The sequence below is a fragment of the Mus caroli genome, unplaced genomic scaffold, assembly GCF_978045245.1.
Source record: "Mus caroli unplaced genomic scaffold, Mus_caroli_1 scaffold_9, whole genome shotgun sequence".
In the NCBI taxonomy this organism is placed as follows: Eukaryota; Metazoa; Chordata; class Mammalia; order Rodentia; family Muridae; genus Mus; species Mus caroli.
The window spans coordinates 119506174-119520143 of NW_028227264.1; the positions used below are offsets into that span (position 1 = coordinate 119506174).

Sequence of the window (13970 nt, forward strand, 5' to 3'; positions counted from 1 at the left end):
AGATGTCATTTCCACAACGTGGGTGAGCTTTGATAATTGTGTTACCTCGAAAGAGAAAGTTTTACGGCGGTTACCCCCAAATCCTGACGACCAATGCTGCCTCGTTGTGCTGTGACATAAACGATAGGACCTGTCACCTGAGCCGTGGTACTTAGATTTTTAGGAATGAACTAGTGTTGATAGTGCCTATGGAGACCCCTCTTCTGGCAGTTAGCTTCCTAAGCTGGGATGCCCAATGGGCCATGAGTTGGCTGCCCTGTTTTATACATTTGCGTGGTTATTTAAAATTCTGCTCTTCCTTGCCTGGCAAAGTCCTGTTGTGTTTTGAGTTACAAGAACTGAAAACAAAGTCTCCAGAGAGTGGCAGAAACCCCAGGGAGAACACTGTCATCGATATCTAAGAAGAATGAGACTATTTATTGTGATGTCAGAGTGGACCAGTCCCCTGGCATCAGTTTAATCACCTCTCCTACCTAGACAGCCTTTCTCAGCCCTGTCTGCCCTCAGCACCTTCCGCACTCAGCACCATCCGCACTCAGCACCGTCTGCCCTCCCAACATCGCCAGGTGCTGCAATTACAATACAAGCTGAGGTCTTTTCTCCTCAATGAAAAAGTGGGGGAAATGCGGGGAGTGGAATCACTTTGCCACATAGTCAGCAACTCTGTGCTGCCTCTCGTTTAATGGGCTAAATGCTTCTCTTTTACAGAGGAATTCAAGGGCTCCACGGTGGTGGAGTTGATGAAGAAGGAGGGAACCACTCTTGGCCTGACGGTATCGGGAGGCATCGATAAAGATGGCAAGCCAAGAGTGTCCAACCTGCGGCAGGGAGGAATCGCTGCCAGGTAATTGCCTCGTGGGGAAACGGCGGGGGGTGGGGGGGAGATACAAGGGTATAATTAATTCAGAAAATTAGAGCTTATCAGAAAAGGTCACTGATAAATAAATGACAGCTGCCCGCTGCCAGACGGCATTGCCCCTGCAGAAGCACAGCATGCGTGCATCAGGAACTGTTCCCCTGATGTGCCAGTGGCTTGGCTGCACTGGGCTGAAGCCGCGGAGGAGGTTTGTGTCACCTCGGGAGCAGCCCGGCTCTCACGGGTTTAATTCCTACAGGACTGCTTAAGGTCTGATTGCTCCTCTCATTAGCAAATGGGCCCGCAGTCAGAAGGTGACGTTCAGATCTAATCAATGGGGAGCAAATGTTCCCCTAAGATGTGAACTGGCAAAGACAGAAGACCGGGAGGCTCAATGCCAAGTGTCCAGGGAAAATGTTTCCTTTCCTACTGGCCTTCCTTCCCACCAGGACTTAAGAGGTCTCCCAGGGGACATCCAGAGCAGGAAGTTCACACTCTGTCCGTGTGTCCAGTGACATCTATTTTTCCTGCCGCCACTGGTCCCACAGGTTTGGAAGCCTGTCTAGTAAAGCCCAGAAGAACAGGAGCTCTGTGAGGAGTGATGGCAATCATCCTGAAACTCGAGGCTTTCTCTGTAATTTCTTCTTCCCCAGTATTCTTATCAGTCCTGTTCAGGAATAGACAGTTCTTTTTTTTTTTTTTTTTTTTCTTGAGAGCAAACAATAAGAAACGAAATATGCTAAATTCCTTGGCTCCTGCTCTGGTCCTACTTCCAATAAGGACATTAAAGGCTATGAAATATCCAAAAGTCTTGCAATAAAAATAGGAGGGAAAAGGGGAGGGGGGTGGAGTATCCAGGATCAGGGTTCTTTCCTAGAGAAGCAACCCTCAGTGCAAGCAACATATATCTATATCGATATTGATATCATTATAGATATGTGATGTATTAAATACAAAAGAGGTAAAATATTTGAAGGACAATCAGAGATAGTAGCACACCAAAGACAGAAGTGCCAAAATGTAACAGGCAGGGTGAGTAGGCTAGCCCCACCCCCACCAAATCCCACCCAGACTAAGCCACGCCCCTTCGCTTAGGGTCCAATCACAGTAGGGTGTTTGCTATGTTGACTTGTTAGCCTAGATGAGAAGGAGAGTTGAGTGGCCTTTGGGAAGGATGTGCCCTCTGTAGTGACATGGCTTCTTTTGCAGAAGTGACCAGCTAGATGTGGGCGACTACATCAAGGCGGTGAATGGGATCAACCTGGCCAAATTCCGCCACGATGAGATCATCAGCCTGCTGAAAAATGTCGGGGAAAGAGTGGTCCTGGAGGTCGAGTATGAGCTTCCACCGGTCTGTAAGTAATGAGAGACCAGGAAGGGATGGCTGCCAGGCACAGCATCCTATGCCCAGCATCAGTGGGGGAGCAGCTGCTTCGTGTTTCAAAGTAACGTGAAATGGGAGACAGGTCGTCTCTTCAGAGAAGACCGAAAAACGCTCAGTTAGCACTTAAGTTATCGAGGAGTCACATTTCTGTTGAAGTGATCTGTGAACGTTTTTTGCCATTTAAGCTGTTTCAATAAACAATATAATATATATAAAGCCCACGCCTTTGGCACTATCTAAATATTGTGCTTAGATTTGGGAAAAGTTTTACATGCTGCATATTGGTTCTTCAGTGGATAAGCTCATTAAAAAAACATAGAACAATTAATGTCACATCTAATTATTATTAAGCAATGATAATAGTAATAAGTGCAACAGACCAATTTTGAGAACGTGCTAAATGCCCGGCGTTGTAACAGCATTGGCATATGTTCATGTTGTCCTCACCACAAGGACAACGATAGATCCAAAAGGAACGTACTTCACTTGGAGTTGCTACATGTCTTTGAAAATGTTGTTTAGGCTCCATGTCTCAGTGTTGCCACCATCTGCGAATGGTGGATCATTGGTTGCCATGAGAGGCGAGTATTTGTCAAACACTTAGAACACTGCCGGGCATTCTACAAGTTCTTAATAAATCTATTAGATAAATAGATAGATAGATAGATAGATAGATTGATTGATTGATAGATAGAGCGTGCTAGATATAAATATAGGCATAGATCTATCTATCTATATATATATATAGTCTATTGATCAGCCAGTGAAAACTACCAGACAGACATATATAATTGTTTTTCACATTCATTGAGGTGTAAGGCAAGGCTTTCTCAAATTAGTAGGACACAGAGCATTTGAACCCAGCCTGTCTGCCTCCAAAGGCCATTAGCTCCTCTCCTGGAATATGGCTTCTGCTGTGGGTTGAGGCTACCTTCCACTTGAGCTGTGTTCAAACTTCCCATCTCCTCTGATGAGCTGTTCCCAGGGATGTGCCCCCCTCTTTACTTCTTCCTACCAGTGAGAACTTAAATTATTACGAACAGGTGGTGATAATCCATGCTGGGTAATGAGCCCATAATTATTTATTCTGCTCCGGCCATGACTGTGTTCTAGGAGCATGGGTCATGTTGGTGGAGATTGCAATCTGCAAGCGTAAGGCAGTATCTATCAAAAACCACCATGATAATAACTATATCAAAAGAGACAGGGAAAGCATGAGGTAAGTAAATCAGAAATATGAGTGGGGTGGGGTAGGATTGGGACCAGATCACAGTATTAAGTAAGGACATTAGGGGTAGTCTTTGAGAAGGTGACATGGATCCAGAAGGCAGTGAAGCAAGCCGCTATATGAACTTCTGATACAAAAGCTCTAGGCAGCTAAAGCCGTCAGTGATAAGAGCAGAAGGCAAGACAATACCTGTGGTTGTTCTAGAAGCTTGGAGGCCATTGTGGGTAAAACAGAATTAAGCAGGAAGAGAATTAAGAGACAAGGCCAGAAATAAACTAAGGGGTGGGGTGATCTTGCGGGCCACTGGGAGGAGCTTGTGCTGTGCTCTTACTGATTCCAGAACCCTGGGCTCTAGAAGAGGTCAAACATGGTCTTGGATTTCCAGACGCTTTATGGCTGCTGGGCTGCAGACAGAAGCAGTGGGCGGAGATAAAGGAAGGGTGGGAGACTACTGCAGTGATCCCCGTAAGAAACGGGGGTGCTGAGGGTGTCCTAATGAACCTGAGGGAGGCTGTGCAAAGACAGAGCCAAGGGTCATGCCAGGTTTTGAGCCTGAGCGGCCGCAACGATACAGTTGCCATTGATGGAGTTAGGCAAGATGACAGGGAGGCCTGTCTGGCTGGGGGAAGATTGATTGAATACTACATTTGAGACTCTGTTTGCTGTGTACACAGAAATATTAAGGAGAGCAGTGTGGGCAAGCTATTTCAATGGAAATTGAGATTGTGATAATACAGAAGGTATTTGGGACTCGGGGACCAGCTTAAACCACCTGGGCTGTGTTAAGTTCTCTGAGCCTTTGAATGCCCACCTGTAAATGACTATAAACATTGCTGGGTGTAGTGTGTGGGAATTCAGTAGTGTGATCACATACTTAGGCCACTGTTACATACTTGGCAAATATTAGCTGTTATTAGTGATACCGTTATAAGGCACCGTGGTTTCTTTAATGTTACGAAAAGTCAGTTTGCCTTTAAGTCATTATCTCAACCCATTGGCCAGGAGTTAAGAAAACCAGCTCTGTAGAGATGGGGCTCTCCTTTATACATTGACCTTCCACTGGGTGTGTGTGTCAGGAAAACACATTCCCTTCCTAAAGGAACTCACGGTAAGGTTTAGAGTAAGGCTCAGAGTGGAGATTTGTCCAGCTCATGTATGATTCAGAGCTGGGGACTTGGGGGAGAATGGGAAGGATGGGACAGATTGAATAGGCAAAAGAAGGGTCTGGGCAGAGGGTCCAGCAAGGGAGTCAGAGGATACAGTGGCCTGCACAGCCTGGGCTGTAGATGGGCTTGTTGTAGCACAGAGTAAAGACAAGGAGACCCAGGATAGGGATGTAGTCCGCAAGGCAAAGGAAATCAGATGATGTGGCCCTATGGAAGATACGTGTGGTGAATCTTTACACGCTTTTAGAACTGCACCTCGGACCACAGTGTTTCGAGGTATCATTTTAGAAACTATCAGGAAAATATTCAAACCTCTTTGCCTGAGACTGTTCCTGCTTTCCAGAAGTGATAATATCTGTGAACCCTACAGCATCTTTACAGTTAAAGAGGAGAGAGCTGGGACCAGACATGTTTAGGAGTTGAGTCTATTGAGACTCGGTACTTAGATAGATTTGTCTTCTGCGTGCAAGAAAGCCGACAGGGAAAGGGAGAATACGCTTTTAAGCAGCGACGTGTCTTTGGTGATACAATTCTGCTGGAAGAGGCTGATCTACCAAGGGTGATCTCTACCTATTTTTCTTGTGTTGGGGAAATTATTAAGACCTGAGAGTTCAGAAAGGTGGAAGGCATTAACAAGCCATTCATGGGCTTAGAGCATGAAAAACCAACCAGGCCATGGCAACAGCTACCTGAGCCACCCAAGCTGGCACCTGCCTATCCCCTCACCATCGATACCCAAACAACCAGATCTCAGCCGTCTTTGAGGTCAGAAAAAGCTGGGAAGGAAGTGTGTGTCTTTGAGAGAAGATGGATAGATAGATAGATAGATAGATAGATAGATAGATAGATAGATAGGCAGACGGATGGATGGATAGATAGATAGGCAGGCAGGCAGACAGGCAGACAGAGACAGATAAGCTTGGCCTTGGGCAATCCATTTATCTTTCTTAAGATTCCATTTCTTTATGGAATTGAAACACTTGGTTAACCTGTGTTTCATACTTCAATTCAACGGGAAAACTCTGTAATTTCTCTCAGAACTACTTGGGAAGAATATAAGCAAAATGTATCTCAGGTATTTATGCATTAAACATTGATCCACAAAGTGCCTTTGGGCTCTGTGTCCACACAACCCCAGTGGAGTTCCGAAATGCTATTCTGGGCCATTTTCAGTCGACACTTAACATTATATCATCAGCATAAAATAATTAGAATGTAATTTGGGGACATTTTATTTACTTAAATAGTGCTTCCATTTAAACTTCAGAGCTCTGGATTTTCCCTGTTTAATAATTAAAAGGAGAGGTGTGTCAGGTCTGCTTAGCGCCTGTTACACCATGAGCTGAGTCAGACCTGCTGTCCAGCAGGAGGAATCCTTTTTTTCCTCAGTGATGTATGAAAGCAGTCACTCCGAGGCCATCTTGTTCAGACCCCGTGGCCATCTTGGTGGGAGTGGCAAAAGAGAGGGAAGGGCATTTGAAGATTCCTCCATGCATTTCTTTCTGGGGTTGAGTGTGCAGGAGCAGGGCTCTACAGAGCTACCCCCTGTGGCAGAAGGAAAGGATAGCCCCACCCACTTGAGCACATTTCTAGCCTCTGATTTCATGCCCTACCCCCATAGGGCCACAGCCAGACACTGGCTGTGGCCCTATGGGGGTAGGGCATGAAATCAGGGCAAGGGGACCAGATAAAGTAGGAAACAGTTTGACTCCTCCTGTGGGGGTGGTGATAGGAAGGAGGGGCAGAGCGTGTTTGGCTTGGAGCAATCGCATCAACTGTAGTAAAGCGGCTTTGCAGAAACACATGAGAATTCACAGACAGAAACAAGGAACCACAGTATCAAGGAGACCTTTTACCTGGCCCTGTGGTCCCCTGGCTAAGCACATTTACTGCCTGTCTCTGGAATAATGAGTTATGTTCCCATGGTCGGTACAAGGATGCTAAGACTGAATGTGAAAAAACGAAATTAGCAAAGACCAATCATGTGAATCAAAACTATAAAGATCCAACACGGTTTGTTAGTTATGTTAAAATGTTGCAAACAATAGCAGTTACCATTGCAAAAGATAGGGAGTAGCCTGAGGGTGATCTGAAGCTGTGGGTAGACCCAAAGTCTTCATATGGACCAGATTGGACGCTAAGAATTCTGTGGTCGGAGGAGAGAGAAATCCGGCCTACATAGGGTCACAACCCTCTTCCGGTCAGAAAAGCACCGGGGCAGCTGGGGCGCAGGGTCTGCTGACACTCGCCAGCTACCCACAACACCCGCCACAGGATCTTAAGACTTCTGGTGAGTGGAGCACAGCTTCTGCTCCAATCCAATTGCGCGGGACCTGAGACTGCATTAGTTAGGGAAGCAGAAACCGGCCTGAGTAGGGCCACAGGCCTCATCCAGCCGGATCAGCGCCTGGGTAGCAGGAGCGCAGGGTTGCCTGACACCCGCCAGCTACCCACAACCCCCGCCGCAGGATTTTGGGACTGCTGGTGAGTGGAACACAGCTTCTGCTCCAATCCAATTGCACGCGGGACCAGAGACTACATTAGTTAGGGAAGCAGAAAAACGGCCTGAGTAGGACCACAGGCCTCTTCCGGCTGGACCAGCACCGGGGTACTGTCAGCTACCCACGACCCCCGCCGCAGGATTTAGAGACTGCTGGTGAGTGGAACACAGCTTCTGCTCCAATCTTTAAACAGTGACAACGATAACAACTAACCCCAGAGATTACCAGATGGCGAAAGGTAAACGTAATAATCTTACTAACAGAAACCAAGACCACTCACCATCATCAGAACCCAGCACCCCCACTTCGCCCAGTCCAGGGCACCCCAACACACCGGAAAAGCTAGACACGGATTTAAAAGCATATCTCCTGATGATGATAGAGGACTTCAAGAAGGACTTTAATAACACACTTAAAGAAATGCAGGAGAACACTGCTAAACAGGCAGAAGACAATAAAGAGGAAGCACAAAAATCCCTTAAAGAATTGCAGGAGAACACTGCTAAAGAGTTACAAATCCTTAAAGAAAAACACGATAACATAATCAAACAGGTAGAAGTCCTTACAGAAAAACAGGAAAACACATCCAAACAGATGATGGAAATGAACAAAACCATACTAGACCTAAAAAGGGAAGTAGACACAATAAAGAAAACCCAAAATGAGGCAACACTGGAGATAGAAACCCTAGGAAAGAAATCTGGAACCATAGATACGAGCATCAGCAACAGAATACAAGAGATGGAAGAGAGAATCTCAGGTGCAGAAGATTCAATAGAGAACATCGGCACAACAATCAAGGAAAATGTAATATGCAAAAAGATCCTAACTCAAAACATACAAGAAATACAGGACACAATGAGAAGACCAAACCTACGGATAATAGGAGTGGATGAGAATGAAGATTTTCAACTCAAAGGACCAGCAAACATCTTCAACAAAATTATAGAAGAAAACTTCCCAAATCTAAAGAAAGAGATGCCCATGAACATACAAGAAGACTACAGAACTCCAAATAGACTGGACCAGAAAAGAAATACCTCCCGACACATAATAATCAGAGCAACAAATGCTCTAAATAAAGATAGAATACTAAAAGCAGTAAGAGAAAAAGGCCAAGTAACATATAAAGGCAAGCCTATCAGAATTACACCAGATTTTTCACCAGAGACTATGAAAGCCAGAAGATCCTGGACGGATGTTATACAGACACTAAAAGAACACAAATTCCAGCCCAGGCTACTATACCCAGCCAAACTCTCAATTAACATAGATGGAGAAACCAAAGTATTCCACGACAAAACCAAATTCACACATTATCTCTCCACGAATCCAGCCCTTCAAAGGATAATAACAGAAAAAAACCAATACAAGGACAGGAACCACGCCCTAGAAACAACAAGAAGGTAATCCCTCAACAAACCTAAAAGAAGACAGCCACAAGAACAAAATGCCAACTTTAACAACAAAAATAACAGGAAACAACAAGTACTTTTCCTTAATATCTCTTAATATCAATGGACTCAACTCCCCGATAAAAAGACATAGACTAACAAACTGGCTACACAAACAAGACCCAACATTTTGCTGCTTACAGGAAACTCATCTCAGAGAAAAGGATAGACACTACCTCAGAATGAAAGGCTGGAAAACAATTTTCCAAGCAAATGGCATGAAGAAACAAGCTGGAGTAGCCATTCTAATATCTGATAAGATTGACTTCCAACCCAAAGTCATTAAAAAAGACAGGGAGGGACACTTCATACTCATCAAAGGTAAAATCCTCCAAGAGGAACTATCAATCCTGAATATCTATGCTCCAAATACAAAGGCAGCCACATTCATTAAAGAAACTTTAGTAAAGCTCAAAGCACACATTGCACCTCATACAATAATAGTGGGAGACTTCAACACACCACTTTCACCAATGGACAGATCATGGAAACAGAAACTAAACAGGGACACAGTGAAACTAAGAGAAATTATGAATCAAATGGATCTGGCAGATATCTACAGAACATTCTATCCTAAAACAAAAGGATATACCTTCTTCTCAGCACCTCATGGTACCTTCTCCAAAATTGACCACATAATTGGTCACAAAGCAGGCCTCAACAGATATAAAAATATTGAAATTGTCCCATGCATCCTATCAGATCACCATGGACTAAGGCTGATCTTCAATAACAAAATAAATAATAGAAAGCCAACCTTCACGTGGAAACTGAACAACACTCTTCTCAATGATACCTTGGTCAAGGAAGGAATAAAGAAAGAAATTAAGGACTTTTTAGAGTTCAATGAAAATGAAGCCACAACATACCCAAACTTATGGGACGCAATGAAAGCATTTCCAAGAGGAAAACTCATAGCTCTGAGTGCCTCCAAAAGGAAACTAGAGAGAGCACACATTAGCAGCTTGACAACACACCTAAAAGCACTAGAACAAAAGGAAGCAAATTCACCCAAGAGGAGTAGACGGCAGGAAATAATCAAACTCAGGGGTGAAATCAACCAAATGGAAACAAGAAAAACTATTCAAAGAATCAACCAATCAAGGAGCTGGTTCTTTGAGAAAATCAACAAGATAGATAAACCCTTAGCCAGACTCACTAGAGGGCACAGGGAAAGCATCCTAATTAACAAAATCAGAAATGAAAAAGGAGACATAACAACAGATCCTGAAGACATCCAAAACACCATCAGATCCTTCTACCAAAGGCTATACTCAACAAAACTGGAGAACCTGGATGAAATGGAGAAGTTCCTAGACAGATACCAGGTACCAAAGTTGAATCAAGATCAGGTTAATGATCTAAACAGCCCTATATTCCCCAAAGAAATAGAAGCAGTCATTAATAGTCTCCCAACTAAAAAAAGCCCAGGACCAGATGGGTTTAGTGCAGAGTTCTATCAGACCTTCAAAGAAGATCTAATCCCAGTTCTTCACAAACTATTCCACAAAATAGAAACAGAAGGTACTCTACCCAACTCATTCTATGAAGCCACAATTACTCTGATACCTAAACCACAAAAAGACCCAACAAAGATAGAAAACTTCAGACCAATATCCCTTATGAATATTGATGCAAAAATCCTCAATAAAGTTCTTGCTAACCGAATCCAAGAACACATCAAAACAATCATCCATCCTGACCAAGTAGGTTTCATCCCAGGGATGCAGGGATGGTTCAATATACGGAAATCCATCAACGTAATCCAGTATATAAACAAACTCAAAGACAAAAACCACATGGTCATCTCGTTAGATGCGGAAAAAGCATTTGACAAGATCCAACACCCATTCATGATAAAAGTCTTGGAAAGATCAGGAATTCAAGGCCCATACCTAAACATGATAAAAGCAATCTACAGCAAACCAGTAGCCAACATCAAAGTAAATGGTGAGAAGCTTGAAGCAATCCCTCTAAAATCAGGGACTAGACAAGGCTGTCCACTTTCTCCATACCTATTCAACATTGTACTTGAAGTCCTAGCCAGAGCAATTCGACAACAAAAGGAGATCCAAGGGATACAAATTGGAAAAGATGAAGTCAAAATATCACTCTTTGCAGATGATATGATAGTATATATAAGTGACCCTAAAAATTCCACCAGAGAACTCCTAAGCCTGATAAACAGCTTCGGTGAAGTAGCTGGATATAAAATTAACTCAAACAAATCAATGGCCTTTCTCTACACAAAGAATAAACAGGCTGAGAAAGAAATTAGGGAAACAACACCCTTCTCAATAGTCACAAATAATATAAAATATCTTGGCGTGACTCTAACTAAGGAAGTGAAAGATCTGTATAATAAAAACTTCAAGTCTCTGAAGAAAGAAATTATAGAAGATCTCAGAAGATGGAAAGATCTCCCATGCTCATGGATTGGCAGGATCAACATTGTAAAAATGGCTATCTTGCCAAAAGCAATCTACAGATTCAATGCAATCCCCATCAAAATTCCAAATCAATTCTTCAACGAATTAGAAAGTGCAATCTGCAAATTCATCTGGAATAACAAAAAACCTAGGATAGCAATAACTCTTCTCAAGGATAAAAGAACCTCTGGTGGAATCACCATGCCGGACCTAAAGCTCTACTACAGAGCAATTGTGATAAAAACTGCATGGTACTGGTATAGTGACAGACAAATAGACCAATGGAATAGAATTGAAGACCCAGAAATGAACCCACACACCTATGGTCACTTGATCTTCGACAAGGGAGCTGAAAACATCCAGTGGAAGAAAGACAGCATTTTCAACAAATGGTGCTGGCACAACTGGTTGTTAACATGTAGAAGAATGCGAATCGATCCATTCCTATCTCCTTGTACTAAGGTCAAGTCTAAGTGGATCAAGGAACTTCACATAAAACCAGAGACACTGAAACTTATAGAGGAGAAAGTGGGGAAAAGCCTTGAAGATATGGGCACAGGGGAAAAATTCCTGAATAGAACAGTAATGGCTTGTGCTGTAAGATCGAGAATTGACAAGTGGGACCTCATGAAACTACAAAGCTTCTGCAAGGCTAAAGACACCATCAAGAAGACAAAAAAACCACCAACAGATTGGGAAAGGATCTTCACCTATCCTAAATCAGATAAGGGACTAATATCCAATATATATAAAGAACTCAAGAAGGTGGACTCCAGAAAGTCAAATAACCCCATTAAAAAATGGGGCTCAGAACTGAACAAAGAATTCTCACCTGAGGAATACCAAATGGCAGAGAAGCACCTGAAAAAATGTTCAACATCCTTAATCATCAGGGAAATGCAAATCAAAACAACCCTGAGATTCCACCTCACACCAGTCAGAATGGCTAAGATCAAAAATTCAGGTGACAGCAGATGCTGGCGAGGATGTGGAGAAAGAGGAACACTCCTCCATTGTTGGTGGGATTGCAAGCTTGTACAACCACTCTGGAAATCAGTCTGGCGGATCCTCAGAAAATTGGACATAGTACTACCGGAGGATCCAGCAATACCTCTCCTGGGCATATATCCAGAAGATGTCCCAACCGGTAAAAAGGACACATGCTCCACTATGTTCATAGCAGCCCTATTTATAATAGCCAGAAGCTGGAAAGAACCCAGATGTCCCTCAACAGAGGAATGGATACAGAAATTATGGTACATTTACACAATGGAGTACTACTCAGCTATTAAAAAGAATGAATTTATGAAATTCCTAGCCAAATGGATGGACCTGGAGGGCATCATCTTGAGTGAAGTAACACAATCACAAAAGAACTCACACAATATGTATTCATTGATAAGTGGATATTAGCCCAAAACTTAGGATACCCAAGATATAAGATACAATTTGATAAACGCATGAAACTCAAGAAGAATGAAGACCAAAGTGTGGACACTGTGCACCTTCTTAGAATTGGGAACAAAACACCCAGGGAAGGAGTTACAGAGACAAAGTTCGTAGCTGTGATGAAAGGATGGACCATTTAGAGACTGCTGTATCCAGGGATCCGTCCCATAATCAGCTTCTAAATGCTGACACCATTGCATACACTAGCAAGATTTTGCTGAAAGGACCCAAATATAGCTGTCTCTTGTGAGAAGATGCCGGGGCCTAGCAAACACAGGAGTGGATGTTCACAGTCAGCTATTGGATGTATCACAGGGCTCCCAATGGAGAAGCTAGAGAAAGTACCCAAGGAGCTAAAGGGATCTGCAACCCTATTGTTGGAACAACATGATGTACTAACCAGAACCCTGGAGCTCTTGTCTCTAGCTGCATATGTATCGAAAGATGGCCTAGTCGGCCATCAATGGAAAGAGAGGCCCATTGGACTTGCAAACTTTATATGCCCCAATATAGGGGAATGCCAGGGCCAAAAGAATGGGAATGGGTGGGTAGGGAAGTGGGGGGCGCTATGGGGGACTTTTGGGATAGTATTGGAAATGTAATTGAGGAAAATATGTAATAAAAATATTAAAAAAAAAAAAGAGTGGGAGTCTGGTTACATTTTGTCCCACAATATACAGCCTTAAGACACTTTGCCAAACCTGGTCAATCCTAGAACTGGAGAGGCAGAGGCAGGCTGTCTCTGAGTTCCAAGCCAGCCAGTGCTACACATTAAGATGTGTCTCAAACAAGCAAGCAAACAGACAAACAATAAATAAAGCACAGATAATGATTTCTAGCTAATTGAAAATAGCCCCTTCACATACAACTCAAAAAAAAAAAAAAAAAAAAAAAAAGAATTCTGTGGTCAGCTATAGAAAGCCAAAACAAAATTAAAATCCTAGTATTTCACATTCCCAGAACAGATAGCCAGCCAGTGAGCACAGGTGGCCCAGAGCTGGAATTTGGTTGTGTATAATTGAAAGATGATTTAATGATTAAATAAACTAATATTTGCAAACCGCTTTGCCGAGTTCTGGGCACAGAAGAGATGGCCCTTCAGTTACGTCTCTCCACGTCTTTGCCTTTTTCACCCTTATGGTGAAAATGTTGTATTCTTCAAGTGGCTTGTTGACTCATGGAAATAAGAGATCATTTAGCTCTAGCCCAATTTTGTTCTTCATTTAATTAAAACTATCCCTCAATTCTCGGGTTTGTCTGTTCATGTGCACTGCTCCTAGTTGATTAGAGTAAACTGGGAGTCCCATGATAGCCAGGAGGTGACAGGAGTCCCATGATAGCCAGGAGGTGACATTCAATTAAATCAGCCACATAAGCAAACATTTGTTCTGCTGGACATTCGTGCTGCTTCTCAGCATATCCGGGCTTTTCCTGTCCTTCATGCCCCAGCCTGGTAGTCTGCAGATCAGCTTCATGTACCACCACGATTCTGTGAGTTTGAAG

The 13970-nt window shown here is 43.3% G+C and overlaps 1 protein-coding gene across 11 annotated transcripts in view; it reads left to right on the forward strand.

Annotated features, from left to right (window-relative positions):
• Grip1 (glutamate receptor interacting protein 1) overlaps nucleotides 1–13970 on the forward strand; it is a 639981-nt gene that overhangs the window by 477764 nt on the left and 148247 nt on the right. For all 11 annotated transcript variants that reach the window (XR_015048471.1, XR_015048472.1, XM_085843198.1 and 8 more), the window contains 2 exons: nucleotides 709–844; nucleotides 2066–2211. Coding sequence is in view for 9 of the 11 variants with exons in the window: in XM_085843198.1 (XP_085699324.1) it covers nucleotides 709–844; nucleotides 2066–2211 (282 nt within the window). In the remaining 2 variants the exon portion in view is untranslated. The remainder of the gene's footprint in view (nucleotides 1–708; nucleotides 845–2065; nucleotides 2212–13970) is intronic.